Source organism: Phacochoerus africanus, chromosome 11, assembly GCF_016906955.1.
Source record: "Phacochoerus africanus isolate WHEZ1 chromosome 11, ROS_Pafr_v1, whole genome shotgun sequence".
NCBI lineage: Eukaryota > Metazoa > Chordata > Mammalia > Artiodactyla > Suidae > Phacochoerus > Phacochoerus africanus.
Genome location: NC_062554.1, coordinates 107,335,442 through 107,359,065, shown reverse-complemented (window position 1 = coordinate 107,359,065; position 23,624 = coordinate 107,335,442). Strand labels below are relative to the sequence as shown.

Here is a 23,624-nt window from a genome sequence, read left to right as displayed (position 1 = left end):
TACTCTCTCCCCCTTGGCAACCACAAGTCTGTTCTCTATGTCTGTGAGTCTGTTTCTGTTTCATAGATAAGTTCATTTTTGTGTCAGATATTAGATTACACACATAAGTGATACCAAATGGTATATGATTGTGATTGGATCTGGAGGAGGGAGTGAGGAAGACTTCCTTTGAGAAGCCCTAATCCCTTTCTCTCTTACTAGACCCATCTTCCTTTTCTCACCAGTTCTCTCACTTCCAAAGCTTATCCTCACAAATGTCATCAGATAATTGGCTGGACAAGTGTAGGACAGGTGCCACCCTTGACCAGGGTGAACATCAGTCTCATGCGTATGGACTTTTCATTTAAAAGGAAAAAGTCCATGCTTCATCCTTTGTCTTAGGTCTCTCAATTAGATCATCCTCCACTATTTCCTTTCTCGTAATGGCTGTGCTACATCAAGAAGGTATGAAAAAGCCAGTGTTGAAACAATTTCATGTATTGCAACCAAAAAGATTTTATTGAAAGCCTGTATTTTGAGAGAGAGAGCCTCTTTGTGTATAAAATATCTCTAGAAAAATTCACAAAACTCAGTAATAGTAATTCTCCCAAGGTCATGTTGCTTATGTTGAGTTATATGGCCTTTTGTACCTTATGAATGTTGCTCATATGTATTTCCTACTTTTTAAAAGGCATTTAAAATCTTCTTATTTTTACTTTCAATTTAAAAAAAAATTTTTATTATACACACACACACACACACATATACGCATATATATATATATATATTTGCTTTTTAGGGCTGCACTTGCGGCATATGGAGGTTCCCAGGCTAGGGGTCCAAATGGAGCTACACCTGCCGGCCCTACACCACAGCCACAGCAACACGGGACCTGAGCCATTTCTGCGACCTATACCACAGCTCATGGCAAGGCCGGATCCTTAACCCACTTAGCAAGGCCAGGGATAAAACCCTCAACCTCATGGTTCCTAGTCAAATTCATTTCCACCGTGCCACAATGGGAGCTCCAAAATGTTTATATTTTTAAATTTCAAGGTCTCTTTTATAAAAGATTGAAGTATAGTTGATGTACAGTGTTTTGGGTGTACTGCAAAAGTGAACCAGTTTTATACATTTATGTGTGTGTGTATATACACATTTATATATATGCTTTTCCTTTTAGCTTATTACAAGATATTGAATATAGTTCACTGTACTATACAGTAGATCCTGTTGCTTATCTGTTTTACATCTAGTAGTGTACATCTGTCAACCCCAAATTCTCGTTATCCCTTCCCCTCCTTTCCTCTTTGTTAACTGTAAGTTTGTTTTCTATGTCTGTGAGTTTATTTCTGTCTTATAAGTAAGTTCATTTGTATCATTAAAATAATTCCACATGTAAGTGATATCATATATTTATCTTTCTCTGTCTGACTTTACTTATTTTGATAATCTCTAGGTCCATCCATGTTGCTGCAGATGCATTATTTCATTATTTTTTATAGCTGAGTAGTATTCCATTGTGTGTATATACTGTATCTTCTTTATCCATTCATCTATTGATGGACATTTGCTTGTTTCCATGTGTTGGCTATTGTGAATAGTGCTGCGGTGAACATTGGGGTGCATGTGTCTTTTCTAATTAGAGTTTTTGTCTCTTCTGGATATGTGCCCAGGAGTGGGATTGCTGGATCATATGGTAGTTCTATATTTAATTTTCTGGGGAACTTCCATACAGTTTTCCAAAATGGTTGTACCAATGTACATTCCCATCAACAGTGTAAGGGGGTTCCAGGCATTTTTTATTTTCACATCAGTGACTAAACCTGGTAATTCTGTTTGCTTATTGGCTAACACAAAATTAGAGAACATGAGAGGAAGGGAAATGCTAATGGCTTCTCAGGGTGTGACACTGTGAGTTGGCTGAAGCTAACTTTTCAAAAGAATTGGAGCTCTAGGTCTGTGCTTTCACCTACCTGCATCTCAGATTCTTATCAGTAGACTGAGAAATGAAATAGTGTCTATTGTTTGGGATTATTGGCAAGATGAGATAAGTTAACACAAGAACGAACTCAGTGTGATTCCTGGCACATAGAAAATTTTAATGAGTAATGGCAGTCATGGTTGGGTCTTTTTCTCATCTATTAAATAGGTTTAGTACATGCTTTCCTATTTTCTGGGGGTTTTATGAACACCAAATAAGATAATCAGTTACAGTACTCTGGGGAATGAATATTTGAGCTATTATCAAGAGGTAATCTATCATCTATTAATTGGGTAGAAAACATCTGCTAATTGTCCACCTTTCTTTTGGTACTATTCCAGTTTCTAGGAACCAGATTCTTTGTAGAAACTCTACTGCAGGACATCCTTTGGGGCTAGGAGGAAATTAGGAGCACATTCTTTTGCTTCATAATATTTGCCTTGTTATTTGAGGAGATCATTACAATCATTATAGTCACATAACCCCAAACTACTTTTTTCTAAGGCACAATCATGGTAGTATAGTTGTGTAAATTTGTGTTACTTTGTTGCCGTGTTAATTACACAAAGTCTTTATCAGTTTCTCTCTAACTTTCCTTCTCTTGTCTCAGACTCACATCCTGTGATTGACAAGCACAAGCATGGGCTAGGAATGGACATTAATGAGCTTATTCCTTTTGGTAAAGGTTTAACCAAATATAAAAAGCAATCATCCATTTAAAAAAAAGGAAATGATGTGATTCGCAGTAACCTGGATGGACCTGGAGATTGTCATATTAAGTAAAATAAGTTATACAGAAACAAGTATCATATGATATCACTTATATGTGGAATCTAAAATATGATATATTTCTGTGATGAATCAAACTAGCTCACTATGAATTAAATAATGAAAAGACATGAACACCTGAAAAACTGGAGAAAAGAAGATAAATTAATAAATAAAATATGGTACAAATGAACTCATTTACAAAACATAAACAGACAGAGGTAGAAAACAAACTTATGATTACCAAAAGCAGAAAGGGAGTGTGGGAGGAATAAATTAGGAGTGTAGGATTAGCAGATATAAACTACTGTATATAAAATAGCACAGGGAATTATATTCAATGTCCTGTAATAAACCATACTGGAAAAGAATATATGTATGTGTATGTTTAACTGAATCACTTTGCTGTAGATCAGGAATTAACACATCATTGTAAGTCAACTATACTTCAATTAAAAAAAAAAAAGTCATTGTCCTTGACTGTGAAGTAAAAACTCCCTTCAGAGTCAAGATGATTCCACTTCCAGTTAGCGATGCACTCAATGAGGCCAGATGCTGATGGCTCACCAGAGCAAGAATTAGTGTGCAAAGGGTGTCCAGTCGCATAGCATCTTTGATTATTGGCTTAGAGAGTAGATCATGTTACATTGTAGGGTCAGCATTGAACCACTCATGTTGGGATGCTGAAAAGTACAAACAGTCTAGAATGAAATGGTAAGTAGCACATGGCCTTCTGCTTCTGGTAGAGAGCTGATATATTTTTTAATTGAAATAGTTTCATTTTTTCATTTGGGTGAAAAACGAAGATTTTATTTTCTCATGGCAAGAGTTATTCTTAAGTAAGCAACGGGAGAGCTATGTTTCTTGGGCTTAATCTGAATCCTTTATCAAAACTTTAGGTTTGCCTTTTAAAATCTATGGTAAGTAATATAAAACCATATACTTTAGAGGATTTAATCTGAATTTTAGGCAAAGGAAGTAAGGGGACCTTGAATTGCATTTCTTCGCTAATGATGAAAAGTTTGCTAAAGAAGGGAGATATTTTTTCCTTCTGTTTCAGAGGTTCTCTAGGCAATATGGAAAAAAGTTGCTTTGAATGGAGTTAAATGAAGTAAAATAGTTAAAGGCTTTCCTGGTTTATTATTACTCTGGGTCATTTTAAAAATGTGTGTGGTTTTAATTACCAGGGTGATTTATATTCCAAAGATGAACCTATTGTTTGCCTCATTCAAGCATGCTTTAGAATGTCTGCAGCACATATATTTTGCAAATCACAAGCTGTAGTGTGCTAACATACTCTTTAGCCTTGACTAAACACAGTGCTGCTATTTCCAACTGGAGTTTCATTCATTTTAATGTAATCACATAAACCCTTTAGTTTTAGTTCATGATTCTCTTGAAAGAGAGATAACCATCATTTTTCCAAGGTGAATTCCTAGGCTAGTGGGCTCCTGCCAGAGCAGGGCGCTGACATCAGTGTTGAGAGTGCAGAAGCAGTGGTTTTTCTTTGTGAGCCATGCAAAGCCTATCACTCTCACAGAGGGAAACTCAGTTTTCTGTAGCTGTGTTTGGTTTTCACTATGCCTGAGTGCCGGGGACCTACTGCTGTCCTTGGGCGTTGGGTTATTCACTTATGATGGCATTCATTAGAGAAGTTGGTGATTTTCCATGGGGAGGATTCAGAGGATGGGCAGGGCCATTGCTTTGTCCTCCCCAAACAGAACCTCCACTGGAGACAATTTTGTGGCTATGGGTGCAAGTGAACTTACAGCTTCCGAAGAGAGACCATATCGTCATTTACTGTAGCTCATGCCCTCCTCTCAATGTGAGGATTTACTCATGTCTTAAGTAAGTGCTGTCTCAATTTTTCTGAAGATTTTTATTTGTTTCCTTTGTTTACCACTGTGACTTAATGTGCAATATTTTATTCTCTATATATTATGAAAAAGAATAGCAGGTTGAATGATACTGTCTTTTATATGATGCAGTCTTATATGAAATTTTCTAATAGTTTTCTCTGTTTTGAAGGATGAGTGGTTAAGGCCTCCAGGCAAAGTAAATACTAAATGAATAACTTTTAACATAAATCATATGTAGTTGCTTGAGATCTTTCTAAAATCTATTTTATTAAAGTGTAGTTGATTTACCATGTGTTAACTTTTGCTGTACAGCAAAGTGATTCAATTATACCTATATGTATATTTATTCTTTTTCATATTCTTTTCCATTATGGTTTATCACAGGGTATTAAATATAGTTCCCTGCGCTAAACAATAGACCTTGTTGTTTATCCGTCCTATATATTCTAGTTTGCATCTGCTAATACGGGTATTCCAATTGATTAGCACATCTTTTAGAAAGTGTTTTAGTTCTCCAGCATCTATTTGGAAAGCTAGGCACGTAAATTGAATAAACTCAATTAGCTTGATGCACAAATTAGGCAGGTATGCCCTTTATTTTCTCAGGGTTTAGGTCTATAGTTTTCTGTCAATATGTATGTACAATATGTAACATAAACTTGTTTTCATGCCATTTATGCCATTTATGTTTCTTTTCCGTGGTTTCTGTGTATTCAGAAATAGCATTTCAACAGAAAAAAAAAATCATGAGAGAGACAACCCTGAGTAAATTTGAGTAAATTATATAGATTTGTGTGCACAGAAAAACAGTCTGGTTTGTATTTTGGTTCAAAATGGTTGAGTCAGCTTCTCTACCTGCCTCTCAATGTTTAGTGGTCATGATTGTTTATGTATTATAATATGGAAAGACAAATTTCCTGGATCTTAAACGAAACCACACAGTGTGGATGTTTCATTCACAAAGTAATATTTATATATATATAATGTCTGTGTTTAACATATTTTCTGTATTTGTTTAGCAAGAAATGTCCCACTACAATTATAATCAGGTCCAAATCAGACCTCATTTACTAGCAAAATGCATATTATCAGCATTATTTCATTTTCCTTTTTTATATCTAAGTTCTATTCCACACATAGACATGATAGGCCAACTAATTTGACCGTATTGACAAGAGTTTGGTTTTCAAAGCAAATAGTGTGAAATATAAGTATAGCCTTAGGTAGACTGTGATCAGACTGCCTTTCTGAACACAATCTCATTTTCCCCCTTTCTTCCCTTCATTTTTTTTTTCCTACTAACACTTATTAACTGTCTACCATGTGCCAGGCACTGTGATGAGCTCTGGGGACATGATGGGGAATAGGAAGGATGAGGTCCTTAGCTTTCTGAAGCTTTCAGTTTAGTGGGAAAAATGGACATTTAAAAAATACGGCGGCAGCAGCTCCAATTGGATCCCTAGCCTGGGAACCTCCATATGCTGTGGGTGGGGCCCTAAAAAAGACAAAAGACAAAAAAAAAATACACAATTACACAAATAATTAAAGTCACACAAGCAATTCAGTCATTAAGCTGTGCGATCTCCCCTAGTTTATAATAATGCCATCCTTCCTACTTTCTTGAGAGAGAGCCATTGGTCACTTGCACCTCTCTCTTTATTAATGGGAAGATGTGATCAAACCTGTCATTCCAGGTAGGAGTCTGCTGTGGAACAGAGGTCCATAATCTGCATTTGTGCTATCTTCTCTTGTGTACAGGGAACACTGTCATATGCAAGGCACACCGTCTTAGGTAAGAGGAGAGGAATACAAAGATGGCACAGGCAGAATCTGTGCCTAAAGGATTGGGAGAGGGTGCTTACCTACAAAAAGAAAAAGTCTACTGCTCTGCCTACTTATATAGTATAATTGATGAATAAAACAAGGAATTTCAGGAATTCTCAAGGGGTGAAATGATTTCTAGTTTGAGTGATCTGCTCATGTTTCCATTTTCAATGATCTATAAGAAGATACACTGGACATTGAGGAGGAAATATGGCGGAGAAGACATTCCAGGTCAAAGGAAAAGAATAAACCAAGGCAAGAGTTGAGAGATGTCAAAGCCTATTGAAGGACTGACCTAAGAAAGAAAACCAAAAGCAGACAATCAAACACACAAACAAAAAAAAAGATTTCCATGGAAATAGGAGGAAATAAGGTTGGTAGGATAAATTGAGACCAGATCGTTGAAGTTTCCTTATTACCTGTTTAGGGATATATTGAACTTCAAGTCCCATGTGATTACTCCTAATATTTCACCAAAGACCCTTTAGGAAAACTCATCAGCATTGTTCAGGAGGATGACAGCAGCAAGGAAGGCCTGGAACTCAGAACCAGGCATATCTGTGCCACAGTCTAGGTAAGAGACGGAAAAGATGGAGAAGGCCTGAATTGGTGGTGGTTCAGCTAGTAAATCACTGTTTGGGGTTGAAGCGAATTGGCAGCCATGCCTTTGAACTTTCTCAGAGATCACCTCTAGAAAGGAGATGCCATTAGGCCTCCCCTCTAAAGCCACACCTTCTAACCAGTTTATATTGGTTTTCATGGTGTATTAGGAATATGGTAGCCTCTGATAGCAAAACAGGTATTTAGTTTGGGGAAACCATCAGGATGGCAAACTAGATAGATTTTGTTTGACATCACTCCCAATATTCCTGACCTAATTTTAGCTGTTTTATGAATAAATGATTGTTTCAGCCTTCAGAGTGAAATATTGAAAAGTTAGCTCCCATTTTGAGTTCATGTATAATACAGAACTGATTTCCTGTGCAGCAGACTTCCTCTCTTCATTTCCTCCTTTTTCAAATACACTATAATTCTTATTCTGTCCTTTTTTTTTTTTCCAGTTTTCTGCATGAGAATTATTTAAGCGCTGCATGCAAATCTTTTGTGAAAGAAGAAAAGGAAACTCAGTCTGTGGGGCTCCGCGGGAGCTCAGCTAATGCAGCTTAAAATAATGCCGAAAAAGAAGTGCTTATCTGCAGGCAGAGCGCTCCTGATTCTCCTCCTGTTTCCGATGCTGAGTGCACTGGAAGTCCCTCTTGATCGTAAGTATTAATGTTGTAAAGCGGTGAGGTCCAGGAGTCAGACTCTCCCCGGCATTTACTGTCACTCTGAACTGTGGGGGTGGCAGAAATGTCTGCGTGATACTGAAAAGCAAATCAAAATTCATTTGGCTTTTACCATCAGCACCTGATGTTTATAAAGAGTCAGACCCCAGACATGGCCATTGAGCTGGTCAGATACACTGTCCCCTCCCCGTCATTATCTTTCCCTCCTCTCAGATGCTTTCTGTGTACTGGGGTTGGGGGGTGGGGGTCTGACGGAAGAAGGGCTGAATTGTGGACAGCGCCGATCTTCTCAACGGGTAACTCTTTAAAGAAGCAGTCCTTCAAGAAAACCGTAGAAATCACTTTTTTTTTTTTTTTGGCATGCAGAAATTCCCAGACCAGAGATCGAACCTGTGTCACAGCAGTGACCCAAGTCACTACATTAATAACACCAGATCCTTAACCTACTGCACCTCAAGGGAGCCCCCCAGGAATTGCTTTAAAATGATCATGATGGAGTTTCCGCTGTGGCGCAACATGATGGGTGGCATTCTGCAGCACCTGGATATAGGTTCCATCCCCAGCCTGGCACACTAGGTTAAAGCATTCTGGTGTTGCTGCAGCTGTGGCCCCGGTCACAGCTGTGGCTGGGAACTGATCCCTGGCCCAAGAACTCCATATGCCAAGGGGTGGCCAAAAAAATAAAATAAAATAAAGTAAAATAAAATAAAATAAAATAATCACAGTTTACCCTCTCTCCACGTTGCCACCCTCTCAGCATTCAAATGCTGAGAGTGAAAAGATCATCTCTCAGCCTACCCCACGCCCCTCTGTATTCCCAAACTACCCATGACTCATTTCTCTTGATTTCAATAAGGAAAAACTCAGTTTTAAATTTTGGATATGAAATATGCGTTTAGATCTAGGAAATGGATCTTCAGCTAAAGCCTAGTGAAAGGTCTCTGAAAACCTGTGATCCAAGACCAAGATGTCAGTTTTGAGAATAAAACAAGTCTTCTGCAAAAACTCTAGTTAAAAATGGAGCAAGTAACAGCTACTATGTCAGCCCACCCTTTTCTGAATAAAATCCTGTATATGCTGCACTCTCCCTGGGCTGAGTGGCCTGCTTGTAACAAAGATAATGCTAGGTTCCAGTGGGTCACTTCTCCTGTCATGAAAAGCAGAATTTCAAATCTGGACAGTTACTGTACTTCAGAATTGATTCATTCTTTATCCCTAATCTGCATGACCTCTTTTAAATCCATTAGCTTCTTGAATAGAACATCTGTTTGGCAAGCTTTCCAAGGTGCAAGGAAGATAGCACTTTCCTGGGGCTGTTCGATTGTTGGAATGACTTTTTTTTTTTTTTTTTGCCAACGAGGTTGCCACTGCTAGTGGGGAGACATTAAAAAGAGATGTGGTTGGCCCTTACTTTGTTGACTTCCTTCGCTATGCATCTTCAGTCTAAAGTACAAGAAAATGCAACACTTGACTTCTTTCCAAAAGATATTCATTCAGTGACCTTCATTTCAATTAAAAAAAAAAAAGATATGATGAGATATGATTGGTTAAGCCTGTTGGAGTTGGAATGTCTAAGTAGGCATTTACCCCAGTGGGTATATAGGAGAGAAGAGAATTCAAGAGAAATGCTTGTGTTCTCTCTTATGTTCAATATATTCCCCCTTAATGTGACTGCTCAATCTCACAGTCAGAAGGAAGCCGTCACCTCTGGCTAACTCAGTTATCGCTGCTAATGGAGAAGAGGCAGAACCATGATGAAAAGAAAGTCACGGACAACCCAGGCACTCCTGCATTCCCCTTTGCAAGTAGTAATGGCAGGCAGCACAGTGGAATCTTTCGCATTGCATGCTAGCATAATTTCTTCCCTGACCCTGTTCCCCCTTTTCCATGAGCCCCTCCACAGTGTGGGTACTAGCAACCCCTGGATGCGTGAGGAATTCTGAAGCAGAAACATGCTAACAGTCTGAAAAGTACGCTCACGACTTGGGGGTTAATGGTAGGGATCTAAAAACCTGATATCAGTGTTGGGTTTGGCTGGGATGGAGCGCTGTCATCACAACAATGTCCCCTTTTGAGGTATTGTTCCCACCGGCATCGTGATGTCTGGAGATAATAGGATCAGACAACACGCAGTATGTGACAACTCAGATTAATTGTAGATTTCAGCTATTTTTCCAATGGAACATAATTACTTATCCAGCACAGTGTGTATGGAATGGCATCAGCCATTCCAATTTCTGGAAAAATCTTTTTTTTTTTTTTTTTTGGCCTACGGCCTTCCTTTTGCTCTTCCATATGTTTATGTAGGCTGACTGCTTCAGGAATAAACAAAACCATTAATGGGAGTTTCTTTCTCTTGCTACTTCACAACCTCCACCTTCGCTGTACTGGTTTTTTAGGTCAAATAACATAGACGAGATGCCCCTTTTATCTTCCGGGTTCCTAGTGTTCTTCTTACTAACATCTGGTTTTCTTTAATCCCGTTTGCCCACTCACCTGCTGATATTGATGGGGAAAAAGCAAAACTTCTCGAAGACTGTAAGTGTCTTTTTGTCCTTACCAAGCAGTGTGAGAATTTGTGTCTTTGTTTTTGAGTGAATACTGTGATTTAAAAGCACGATTTTTATTTTGGTGACTAACGCCTTTTTAAGCATGTGTGTTTACTGTGGCTAAGCATTGAATTTAATTTCCAAGAAGCAAGTTTATTCCCTGCATGAATTCTGAAGACTCAGGTATTACTATTTTTCTTTTCCCGATATTCTGCTAAACTAACTTCTGAGCTTTATGCGCATCTGATGTACCTGAATGAGAAAACTCACAAAATTGAGAGAGAGAGTGTCTGGTTCTAAAGGCTATTAAAGTCTTGCTGGAATAAAGACATGTCTCTGGGTGCATCTAGAAGGTGGGTACCTGCAGATGCTTCACCCGAGTTGGTGCAGCCCTCCGATGCTTCCTCAGCCTGCAGGACCGTGAGGACTAGTGTTGCTAAGCATCATCGGGATAATGGCCCAGAGAATTTGAATATTGTTTTGCAGTGAGCGCAAGACAGACAAGCAGCCCCACTCACATCATTTCCGAGTGGTGTGCTCCAATCAGAAATGCCTGCCTCTGACAGCTGGGCAACATCATTTACCTAAAAAAAAAAAAAGAGTTTGCAGGCATTTGAAAAATCCTTTGATATTGGATTAACCAGGAAAGTTATATTAAATCACCGTTTCCTCTTACTACTTCAAAACCCTTGTTAGTGGCCAGGTGACCTAAGCTCTATTCAAAGAGGTGCTTCTGGTTGGTGACCTCACAGCAGTTATGAGTGGCCGCTAAACCAGCTCTGATGCAGACACATGAAGAGAAGTTCTGGGTCTGAAACCACCAGCTTCGCACCTCTGTCCCTCATGGTGAAGCACAGGGAATTAGGCGGAGTCACTCCTAATGATCCCACCATTCCCTAGGCATGAAGTGCCAGGCTTTTTTCCATCATCCTAGATGCTATACTCCCAGACCCTAAAGGATCACTCAGAAGTGAAGCTAGTCTGTATTTAAAATGAGTGTGATAATAACTTAAATACAGCTAGCATCACTGAACAATGATAGTTTTGGCCGGTACTAAAAATTTTACGCAAATTATTGTATTTAATCCTCCCAGCAGCCCTAAGAGGTAGATACTACTTTTAAACCCTAGTTTTCCTCCATGGAAACTTAGGACTTACAGAAGCTAAGAAACTTGCTTGAAGTCTCACAGCTAGTAAGAGATAACAGACTAGTTCTTAACCAGCAGACCAAACTGCTAACCAGCATTGGTAACTGTCTGGGCTGGAAGGGTGAGGGTCCCATGGATAGTGGTAGAGACTGGGAGAAGCCACAGGCTTGGCAGGAGTTTAAGGAGGGGGAGGGGTCTTGCTAAAGGACAGGGTAATTGATGCTGTGAAGTATCCTGCAGGTAATAGGTGCACAATAAATGATGGCCATAGTGAGTTCCAGTTTTGATCCACATTTTAGGTGTCATTTGGGCCTATCGTTAGAGATGACTGGTGGACAGCAGCCAGGCTAGAGGCAGAGCCAGAGAACAGAGCCATGTTTGAAGATTTATAAGACATTGAATGTGGAAATGATCAGTTTAGCCCTGGCAACAGTTAACCACAGGAAAGAAAGACGGAAGCAGAGGGCACTTACTAAGCTTTGGGAAACACCTGACTGGCAGGTGGACGAGACCTCACAGAGGAAGCACAGGGCATAGGTGGAGGGGAAAGTGACGGCCCAGAGTATGGCAAACTTAAATGATCCAGATAATGTGATCACAATAGCCTGTGCATTGTAAGATGTTTGACAGCCTCCCTGGTCTCTACCTCCCAGAGGCCAGGACCACCCCACCCCAGTGGTGACAAATGAAATTGTCTCCAAATGTGGCCAAATGTTCCCTGAGGAGTGGAGGCAAATGGCCCCAAGTTGAGAACCACTGGTCTGTGTGGGTGGCTCTCCCTGGCATCGTGCAAGGCAGTGGCTTCACCCAGGAGGAGAGTTGACTTCTCTGCTTTGTGCCTTCCAGGTCAGGCTGCTTTGTTGCCATGAGCAGCAAAAGTCAAAATAGATTATTTCTGCAGTTCCTCCCTATTCTGCACTCTGTGATTCTGACTTCACAAGAAGGACATGAGTAACTTGAACTCCAATGCCCAGATACCAGCTTTTTTCAGATTAGATTGTTCCAGGTTAGAATGGTTTCTCCCTTCGATATGATAATAAATGATCAGTTGACACTCTGAATAGTGAGATGCAATTATTGTTTCCTACAAACAGAGAGCTTCCCAATTGCATTTATCTTCTAAATAAGGTGATTTTATCTTTGTTCCTAGTAGCCACCTACTTCTGGCTCTAATAAGATGTGAAGGCTTAGGCTCTAATTTAACCATCTTTTAAAAATGTTAAATGTTAGCTTCTCAGCCGTATTTGTTTCCAACATGTATTAATTTACATGAGCCCAATAATGAACCATAAGTCAATTACTCTTTCCTAAGAGAGATGCAAATTTACCTTGTAACTTAAATTTCATTGAAAGTCCTCGTTTGAACCAGAGGAATCAGAGGAATTTCTCATTGTTACATCAGAAAAGAAATTGTCTTAACATTAAGCTTATATTGGTGATTATTTTCCCACACTTGCCGTGTGGGAAAATGGACTTGGGGAGCATATGTATAAAGTTACCAAAAGGGAGTTAGACCTTGACTTCAAAATTTTAGGAGTCTTTTAGTTAAAAATCTGCGGTGTGTGCTGCCACAGTAAAAATTACTAAAGATGTTTGGAGCATATTTAATCTAGGTAAGTGATTTTGTTACAGGAAAAAAAAACGATTGCTATTATATTAAATGATGTGTTTCTTTACATTGGTCTTCTTTCTACAATCAAGTGGTACAACCTCCAACTATTACTCAACAGTCTCCAAAAGATTACATTATTGACCCGAGGGAGAACATTGTAATCCAGTGTGAGGCCAAAGGAAAACCCCCTCCAAGGTGAGTGTGCTCTCTGCTGTTATAAGATGGAAAATCAGCACTGATACTCATATCGAAGTTAATTTCAGGTCCTGCCCATCTCTGAAGTATCATGTCTGGTTCATTGTTTTGTCTCTCTGCTTCACTAAGTTCATTTTGTTCTTCTTAAAAACCCAGATCGTTGCATTTCCATACTGATACCTTTCTGGGGAATACTAAAAATGTGTGAGGATATGTGGAAGGAGCCTTCTGATGGCCTTATTAAATGAGCAGATTCCTTTTCCATGGGCCTCAGTTTCTTTATCTGTAAAATGAAGAAGTTGAACTCAACGGTTTCTAAGATCGCTCCTAGGTCTATAGAAGTCTGTCTAGTCCTAAGTGGTTTTCCAAACACAGTGGCATTCAGTACCCATGATTCTCCATATACATTTTGGTGTGAATATTGCATAGCATTTTTTTTTTTTCTTTTTACAGCCACGTCTGTGGCACATGGAGGTTCCCAGGCTAGGGGTCTAATCGGAGCTGTAGCTGCCGGCCTACGCCACAGCCACAGCAACGCCAGATCCAAACTGTGTCTGTGACCTACACCGCAGATCACGGCAACATGGGATCCTTAACCCACTGAGTGAGGCCAGGGATCGAACCTGTGTCCTCATGGATACTAGTCAGATTCGTTTCTGCTGAGCCACGACGGGAGCTCTGTAACCAATGTATTTTATAGATGGTAAACTGATGCCCAGTAATACTAGGTAACATATCCAAGGTCCCATAGCTTCTTAGTGGATGAGCTGCAACTTGTCCAGTAATAGATGGAAGTTTTAGAGAAATGGATTATTCTTATTGAGGTATCATGTAGTTTTTGTTTTTGTTTTTGTTTTGTCTTTTTGCCATTTTCTTGGGCCGCTCCCACGGCATATGGAGGTTCCAAGGCTAGGGGTCCAATCGGAGCTGTAGCCACTGGCCTACACCACAGCCACAGCAACGGGGGATCTGAGCTGCGTCTGCAACCTGCACCACAGCTCATGGCAACGCTGGATCCCTAACCCACTGAGCAAGGCCAGGGATCGAACCCGCAACCTCATGGTTCCTAGTTGGATTCGTTAACCACTGAGCCGCGATGGGAACTCCTCATGTAGATTTTTTAAGTTATCAAGAATGGACGTTTTCTAAACATTTTATTTCTGAGTTTGCCTATGACCACCAGTATTAATCTATGACAGACAGGCACCTGAGGGGGAAAAAAGTAGCTGATGCAAAATACCGAAGCATATCAAAAACTTCCATCAGAGGTTGGCTTCCAAACAATCTGTTCTGCTATATTATTAAAAACCCTGGACCCTCCAGCCCCAGAATGATGTTCCTTGATGGTGCCCCCTTCAGTTGAACACTTACTTAATACCTCCTGTAGGTCTGTGTTGCAGGATTTCTCCACCTCGGCTCGGTTGATATTTGGGGCTGGGTAATTTTTCCTTGTGGAGACAGGAGCTCTACTGTGCATTGTGGGATATTCACCAGCATCCCTGACCTCTACCCATAATGAGCCAGTAGCAACACTACCACTGCCTCCCACCCGAGCAGCCATGACAGCCCCTGCTATCAGGATGAGCAGGGGGAAGGGATAAATCCATGAGGGCCTGGAAATCGTAGGGAAATTTAAAGAGCTGTACTTTTGTATGAGCATGGCCACTGTTGATTTGTAACCACTTATTAAGTATGTAGTTACATGACTACTGTGATATTTATATAAGGCAGTCTTTGATATAAATAGAACTGAGAAGGAAGACTCTCAGTTGACAATTGGAAATCCTTCCTAAGGAATTTACAAAATCATCTCTAGAATGAAAAATTCTCAAGGTATATTTTATACAGAATGGCCACTTCTCATAACCAGTGTTTAAAACTCTATTGGAAGTTCCCATTGTGGCTCAGTGGTTAATGATTTGACTAGGAACTGTGAGATTGGTGTTTCTATCCCTGGTTTCGCCTAGTGGGTTAAGGAGCTGCCCTTGCTGTGAGCTCTGGTGTATGTAGGTCACAGACTTGGCTCGGATCCCACGTTGCTGTGGCTCTGGTGTAGGCCTGCGGCTACAGCTCCAACTGGACCCCTTCCTAGGGAACCTCCATATGCCGTGGGTGCGGACCTAGAAAAATACAAAAGACCAAAAAAAAAAAAAAAAACCCAAAAGCGGTCATGGAGTTCCTGTCATGGCTCAGTGGTTAACGAATCCGACTAGGAACCATGAAGTTGCGGGTTCGATGCCTGGCCTTGCTCAGTGGGTTAAGGATCTGGCGTTGCCGTGAGCTGTGGTGTAGGTCGAAGACGTGGCTCGGATCCCGAGTTGCTGTGGCTGTGGTGTAGGCCGACGGCTACAGCTCCGATTAGACCCTTAGCCTGCGAACCTCCATATGCCGCGGGTGCAGCCCTAGAAAAGACAAAAATAAAATAAAATAAATCTATGATATCAACTTTTAAAAAAAATAAAAAATAAAATGTAAAAATAAAATAAAACCCCATTGAACTCATGTTTCTTCCCCTCCACCCAACCTACACTTTGCGTTTTGGTAACCTGACACTGGTCTAATCACTTTTGAAAACACACACATATATAAGTACTTGTGAAGGCCTTTCTTGTTACACTTCAGCCCAGAGCAGTAGAGCAGTTTTTGTTGTTGTTTTGGGGGGCATGGGGGGTGTGCTCACAGCATGTGAAAGTTCCCAGGCAAGGGACTGAACCTGAACCACAGCAGTGACAATGTCTAATCCTTCAGCACTAGGCCACCAGCAAACTCCTCAGAGGTTTTTATAGACAGGTTATCACTTCTACAAACAATGGAGTTTAGAATAAAAATGCCAATATGCTCTAAAAGAGTACCTCAGAGACCTACCTCGTATATTTTCCTGGAAAAATAACAGGCAATTTGTATGCATGATTTCCTTATTGAGTCAGATTGTGGTTAGTTGCAATGCAAACGCATAGTGTAATGTGTATGGCCAGTACAGTTTCCTAAGTCATGATTCAATGAAACATCTTAGGTATGCAGCTTCTTGCTCTCTTACTGAATAGTGAAATCCAATCATTATTTAGAAACCCCCCAAACTACTAGGAATTAGTTAAAGAATAAACCATCCTGATTTTCTGGACCATTAACGAGCTTAATCCTTTATGCGTCGGGCAGCTTCTCCTGGACCCGAAATGGGACTCATTTTGACATAGATAAAGACCCTCTTGTCACCATGAAGACTGGCTCTGGGACCCTCACAATCAATATCATGAGCGACGGGAAAGCAGAGACCTATGAAGGAGTGTATCAGTGCACAGCCAGGAACGAACGTGGGGCTGCAATTTCCAATAACATCGTCATCCGTTCATCTAGTAAGTCAGCCTGTTTACCAATCAGAACTCTGTTTCCCAATTTATTTGTTTGTTTTTGGCCACGCCAAAACAGGTGGAAATTCCCAGGCCAGGGATCGAACCTGCACCGCAGCAGCAACCTCGGCCGCTGTAGTGACAATGCCGGGTCCTTAACCCACTGAGCCAAAAGGGAACTCCAGGACCCTTTTAAAAGTATGGCTCCAACCCTCAGCTTCTGTTAATCATCCAGATACTGTTAGGAGAAAGCAGTGATGTTGATTCCAATACTCCGGCTTTACTTTACATGAAAATCATTGTTCTACTTTAAGTTCCCCAGCCTAATGCTTTGCCAATCCAAAGTGACTTTTGTACAAGTCCAGAATGAAATATCAGGGCAAGAAAAGTGTTTTTCCTCCAATTGATATAATTCCTAATTTTTAATGAATCTTATATATGAGCAAACTTCGTACAGCCATATGGTAATGAATTCAGGATGAAATGGAGTAATTGAGATCTTTTTTTTAGGGCCACACCATGGCATATGGAGGTTCCCAGGCTCGGAGTCTAATCGGAGCTACAGCTGCTGGGCTACACCACAGCCACAGCAACACCAGATCTGAGCCACGTCTGTGACCTACACCACAGCTCACAGCAACGCCAGATCCTTAACCCACTGAGGGAGGCAAGGGATCGAATCCGCAACCTTATGGTTCCTAGTCGGATTCATTTCCGCTGCACCATCATGGGAACTCCCATTTCTTTAAACATTTTGTAATGAAATATGGTTGATGTACAATATTATAAAAGTTAAATGTGTACAATATAGTAATTCACAATGTTAAAGGTTATGCTCCATTTATAGATATTATAAAATATAACTATAATCCCTGTGTTGTACAATATATCCTTGTATCTTATTTTATGCATAATAATTTATACCTCTTAATCCCATTCTACCCCTATCTTGCCCCTTCCTCTTTCTCCACTGGTAACCACTAGTTTGCTCTCTATATCTGTGAGTCTGTTCTTTTTTGTTATATTTGCTAGTTTGTTGTATTTTTTAGATTCCACATTTAAGTGATATCATAAAATAGACTTATTTCACTAAGCATAACGCCCTCCAAGTCCATCCATCTTGCTGCACATGGCAAAATATCATTCTTTTTTACTGCTGAGTACTATTCCATTGTGTGCGTGTGTGCGTGCGTGCGTGTATCACATCTTCTTTATCCAGCCATCTATTAAATGGACAATTGATGGCGTCCATGTCTTCACAGTTGTAAACAGTGCTGCTGTGAACATTGGGGTGAATGCATTTCTTTAAGTATTTTTATTTCAGAATTTCACTGGAAATAGAGTGGCCCCACTATCTTGATATTATTTTGTCTCTTGTTACGATGGCCAGTAACCAGATCCTCTCAATAACCCAAAAGCATGTATTAAAAGAACAGTGGCAATTTGTAGTTCTGGTCATTTTAAAAACATTTTAAATTATATATACAATGTGTGTTCATTATAGAATAAATCAATTACAAATGAACAAAAAAGAAATTTAAAAATTACTCACAAATCTTTTCATTTGAGGAAATTACCATTATTTCTATTTTTTTTGCCATACCTGTGGCATGCAAAAATTCCAGGGCCAGTCAAATGCACACCATAGCTGAGACCCAAGCCACAGCAGTCACAATGCTAAATCCTTCACCTGCTGTGCCACCAGGGAACTCCTATTCTTTCTATTTTTACCTAGGCAGATATGTACACACACATGTTTAAAACCAGCTCATTGAGAAGTACTATTTTATAACTTTTTCTGGCTTTAGATAAGTCGTGTGTGTATATTTTTATATTAATCATTTTTATCTTTTTTTGATTGAAGTATAGTTGATTTACAATGTTTCTTCAAGTTCTATTGTACATTAAAGTGACCCAATCACACACATTTCCCTTAAGTATCCTTATGCAATATCTAACACTGTTTGGTATTCAAAGGTGTGTGTGTACAATTATTTAACAAATCATTTGGCTATAAGTCTTTTTCATTCTTTTGTGAAGAGCATACTTGTAGCAAAATTATAAATATCTTCTTAAGGATTTATTGAATATAAATTCTTAGAGATGGAGTTGCTGATCCAGAATTTATACTAGTCAGTCTTAATTTTCCTTCTTTAAATTGAAATATAGTTAATTTATCATATTGTGTTAGTTTCAAGTGTACAGCAAAGTGACTCGGTTATACATATATTTTTTTTTCAAATTCTTTTCCCTTATAGATTATTACAAGATACTGAGTATAGATTATGACAAGATTCTGAGTATAGTTCCCTGTGCTATGCAATAGGTCCTTGTTGGTTACCTATTTTGTGAATAGTAGTACGTGCGTGTATATGTTAACCTCAAACTCCTAATTTACTCCCCCTCCCTGCTTTTAATGTCATTTTTTAACACTGTATTTTTTTAAAAAAATTTGTTGTTGTCTACATATATGTAAATTCTGAGCTACTCTTTCTCTAAAATTTTGGTTTGTATTTATTTCTAGTTTTTTTCTTAATGTTCCAACACAGAAATAACTTGGACGTTATTATTTTCTTTCATGAGGGTCACCATTATGGACCAAAGAAAAACTCGAACCAATGGCTCTTCGAAGTGGCCAGTCTTTGGTACTTCCCTGCAGACCTCCCATGGGGTTACCACCGCCTATCATCTTCTGGATGGATAATTGTAAGTTTTCAAAATATGAGCTTGCTTTCCTCAAGAGGCTTATGATTATTGGCTGACCCAATCAAGGATCACCTCTTGTGGTTCCTAAGATGTGTATAAACTGTTTTAGATACGCTCGGGCAGATAAATCGCATATTCGTCATTTACTCTGGTTTCTTGAGCACCTGCTATGTACCAGGTGTCTCTCTAAATAAATCAGAGAAAGGGTCAGGGACGTTCATGCGCTCCGTGTGAAGGGCTTTGACTGTGGCTCTCAATGAGGTAGGTAGACATTGAAGGAGGGGCTTCACCTGAAACAGAACAAGGAGTAAGCACATCACTTTGGTTCATGTGTGGAGAATAGAGGGGATGAAAGGGAGAGGAAGGCAGCCTGCTAGGAGACCAGTGCTGTGGTCTGAGCAAGAGTTGATGGAAACTCAGACTCAGGTAGGGCCCGGGCCCCACAGGGATGGTGAAGGAGAAGGAGGTGGTTGAAGGATGCTGTCAGCTGCAGGTACCGGGCCCAGGAGAGCAGAGGGTGTCAGGTATCGGGCAGAGTACGTGAGATGTGTCAAATTCCAGATAGTAGATCCTCCAGCATTTAGTGGGGTCAGGGTGGGGGCATGAAAGAAAGGAAACAAGGGTAACGACAAAGTCTAAGACTGAACAACTGGTAAAATGGAGCTGCCATTTCTAGCAACATTGGAAGCCCAGAGAGAGAAGGAAATCAAGCCACTGGGGACATGTTATGTCTTTTCATTCAGTTTTTGTTTTTTTAATCCCCAACAACAGCTGATATCAATTGGGCATTTACTAAGTACCAGTCTCTTTGGTAAAGACGTTACCAAGGCTGTCTCATCCCTCTTGTTTTCTTTTTGGCTGTGCCTGTGGTATGCAGAAGTTCCCGAGCCAGGGATTTAACCTATGCCACAGAAGTGACAATGCTGGATCCTTAACCTCTAGGCCACCAGGGAACTCCCATCATCTATTTTCACAACAGTCCCGGGAGGCATCTCAGATGATTCTTTCCACTTTTTCGATGAGGAAACTGAGGCACAGAGAAATGCAGTTTGACATGGGTCCACCCCATCCCTATCCTGAGGGGATCTTTGTTGCTCTGTCTCTCCCACCCTTCCAATCCTCTTGCACTGTTAAGATTAGCATGTTCCCTTGGAGGTGGCATGGTTCTGCTTGGAAACTAGGAACCAGGGTTTTGGATGTGAGAGGCCTGCGAGGCATCCTTGTGGACATGCTCTGCAGGAGTCAGCAGGAAGGAGTCAGAAGAAAGATTCGGGACCCCTGCCAGCAATGCCCATCATGTGCACGTCAGTGCAGAGATGCTTCTAAGAGTGAGGGGCTGGATGAGAGAACTGAGGGGGAGAGTGCCAAGTGGTGAAGGGCAAAGCCTGGCACTGACACCAGGAGCCTCCAGGGGCCAAGAACTTAGGGAGAAACCAGGAAAGCAGATGAGAAGGAGCACTCACTGCAGTAAGAAGAAAAACAAGGAGAGAGCGTGTCCCCGGGACAAAGGGAAGAAAAAGTGTCAAATGCTGCTAACAGATCGGATGACCTCCGATCTAACTGAGAAATGACTATTGAACTTGGCAACACAGTGGTCGTGGTCACTGTTGACCTTGACAAGGGCCACTTGGGCGGAATGGTGGGAGTGGCTGCAAAATATTTGTAGGGAATAAATATATTCTATTCTCTGTGATATGATTTCCTCTGAAATCACAAGCTGTCCGCCTTACAAAAGGTAAAATTCAGCTCTCACGTTTAATTTCCATTTTTGACTCTTCTTATAGCAAAGCGCTCAGAGAAAAGAGATGGAAAATAAATATACAGATGAGCAAAGATATTTTTCCCCGTTGTTACATAACAGCTTTTGCAGATTTTGAAAGAATAAGTACCAAAGCCAATGTAAAAGTGGTGTGTGTGGCTGAGAATAACAGTATCCAAATGTCACTGCCAAAATGAGGCCCGGGATTTGGTCCTTGGATCTTATTTAGAAATGACTTTTCTACTTAATAAAGGGACATATACACATAAAGTCTCAGAGTCATCTGCATATGTAATTAATTTTCTTTCCTATTGCGCTGCTGGCTATGTCATTTACGTACATTTTAGGCTGTTGGCAAAGCCTCCAGAACTTTCACGTGAAATAACATCTGGAGTATGAGAAAAAATTCAGATCTGTATGGCATTCTTCTGACAAAATGACATTATCAAGTTATTCCTATCTGCATACATTTTTTTCCCCAGTGTAATGCAAAGGCACTCAGCAGGCAGAGCAATACGGCCTTCATAAAATCCCTTCCTCTTTCAGCTGATCTCCCAACACCCATCAGTAAGAGAATGCACCAGAGGAAATGGAAGAGAGTATATGTATGCTCAGCTTTAACTCTTTGCATTCATTCAACAAATGTGCATTATTTTTCTGAGTTCTTTTTGAAAAGAACGCTTTGCTTTACTAATGGCTTAAAACCGTGAATTTACTACCATCAGCCAAACCTCCATCTTGACCAAGAACTTGGCAAAAAGATAGGTAACCAGCATCCTTTACAAGGTCTGGCTCTACCTTTCCCTGCCTTTTCTTGCCTAAGGGAGATGCAGGCTTTTATTTATTTATTTTTTTTAAAGTGTAGTTGATTTACAGCGTTGTGCCAATTTCTGCTGTACAGCATAGTCACCCCCATATATATATATATGTATATATATATATATACACACACACATGCTTCTAACCAGCATTGTGCATTTCGAGACACATTAGCCAGGGCACCTGCTGCAGGACGAGCATAGCTGGTCCACTCAGTCGGGAGATCTGGGAGGTGTGATGTTGCCTAATGCTCTCACCTTAGAGCTAAAGAGTTCCCCCAGTGAAGGCTCTGTGACCTGGGTCAGAAGCTTCACAAGGCATGCTAGCCAGCCAAGTGTAATTTCACATGGAGATCAGTGGTCCCATCCCCTGGATCCTTCATCTGCTTAGATAATCTCCCTCCATGCCTGGGGCTGGACAGTTCCTTGGATCTGAGGAGACGTCAGTTGCTGAACGTGAAACTGCAAAGTCAGAGTGCTGCTGAGTCTGAATTCATTTGATTAGGGAGTCCCTGTTAGGGGCCAGCTGCATTTTCAGTGCTCCAACAGTAGGGAGAGCAGATGACAGTCTCTGAACCTCCTGGAACTTAAATTCTAGTGCGGGAAGATGGGTTATTATCCATATACATGACAGGTAAAATATATTGTTTGTTAGGAGGTGATGAGTAGTAACTCAGGAAAGAGAAAGTAGAGGAGGTGAGGGAGGCTGGGTGTCGGGGGGCCTCTGAGGGGCACGTCTGCCACCTTAGGTAGTGTCATCTTTGCACCCTGTTGTTAATTGCCTGTTGGCGGCCTGATTCCCCAATCAGACCATGAGCTCGGACAGGGCAGGGACCCTGGTCCACCAGACACCTCACCCAGGACCTAGCCCATCACAGTTAGCTGCTTCCACAGTATTTAGGATCTGACCGTGGATGTAGGCGCACCCCAAGTCCATAGCCTTACAAGCTTCCTTAGTACATGTTCTAAAATACGGGTGTATCTGTGAGTAACAACTAGGGATGAACTTAAATATTAGGAAAAGTCTTTTGGTAAAACATTTTGGGGTTTATGTTTGCCTCCAAAAACCCTTCACTGGACAGCTCTCATCTCACCTCTGCCCCTTCTCCAGAGAAATTAACCTCGGGCAGATACAATTAGAGTTTTCATACATATGTTTTTTTGTTTTTTTTTATACTGTTACTTGCTTTTACTCGAAGAGCTTTAGAAAGAAAAAAAAAAAACATTCAAGGGAACTTCATGGGACTATTTACTAGTAGATACATTTATCTTGCTAATTGGAAAAGTGGCCACTTTGTGATGGAACTATCTCGATATCTCTCTGCCTTTCTCCAGCCTTTCAAAGACTTCCACAGAGTGAGAGAGTGTCCCAGGGTCTGAATGGAGATCTTTATTTTTCCAACGTTCTCCCAGAGGATGCCCGCGAAGACTACATCTGTTACGCCAGATTCAATCACACTCAGACCATACAGCAGAAGCAGCCTATTTCTGTGAAAGTGACTTCGGGTAAGAGTTCAGTTTCCAGAAACTCTGTTGCAGTGTTGTTTGCAAATATAGTAATGATTAAATACTACTAACTTTGAAGGAGACAGGTTCGTTGATTAGGAAAGTACCAGTGAATAGTCACTAAAGTGTTGGCGTATGTATTAGAAGAAGCTTGCCCAAAAATGAAAATACATAAATAAATGAAATAAATTTTAAAAAGGAGTTCCCTGGTGGCTCAGCAGATTAGGGATCCAGCATTGTCACTGCCGTAGCTCTGATTCCTGCTGTGGCGCAAGCTGGATCCC

At 40.6% G+C, this 23,624-nt stretch overlaps 1 protein-coding gene and 1 non-coding gene across 10 annotated transcripts in view; both read left to right on the top strand.

Moving 5' to 3' along the window:
- Positions 1–23,624, top strand: part of NRCAM (neuronal cell adhesion molecule) — a 315,520-nt gene that overhangs the window by 216,487 nt on the left and 75,409 nt on the right. For all 9 annotated transcript variants that reach the window (XM_047753047.1, XM_047753040.1, XM_047753041.1 and 6 more), the window contains exons 4-8: positions 7,476–7,676; positions 13,099–13,204; positions 16,361–16,557; positions 19,135–19,257; positions 23,170–23,340. In XM_047753047.1, coding sequence (XP_047609003.1) covers positions 7,571–7,676; positions 13,099–13,204; positions 16,361–16,557; positions 19,135–19,257; positions 23,170–23,340 — 703 coding nt within the window. In that variant the 5' untranslated portion in view covers positions 7,476–7,570. The remainder of the gene's footprint in view (positions 1–7,475; positions 7,677–13,098; positions 13,205–16,360; positions 16,558–19,134; positions 19,258–23,169; positions 23,341–23,624) is intronic.
- On the top strand, positions 2,812–2,878 carry LOC125112252 (small nucleolar RNA SNORD29). The gene has a single exon (XR_007131053.1). It is a non-coding gene; the product is annotated as a small nucleolar RNA SNORD29 (small nucleolar RNA).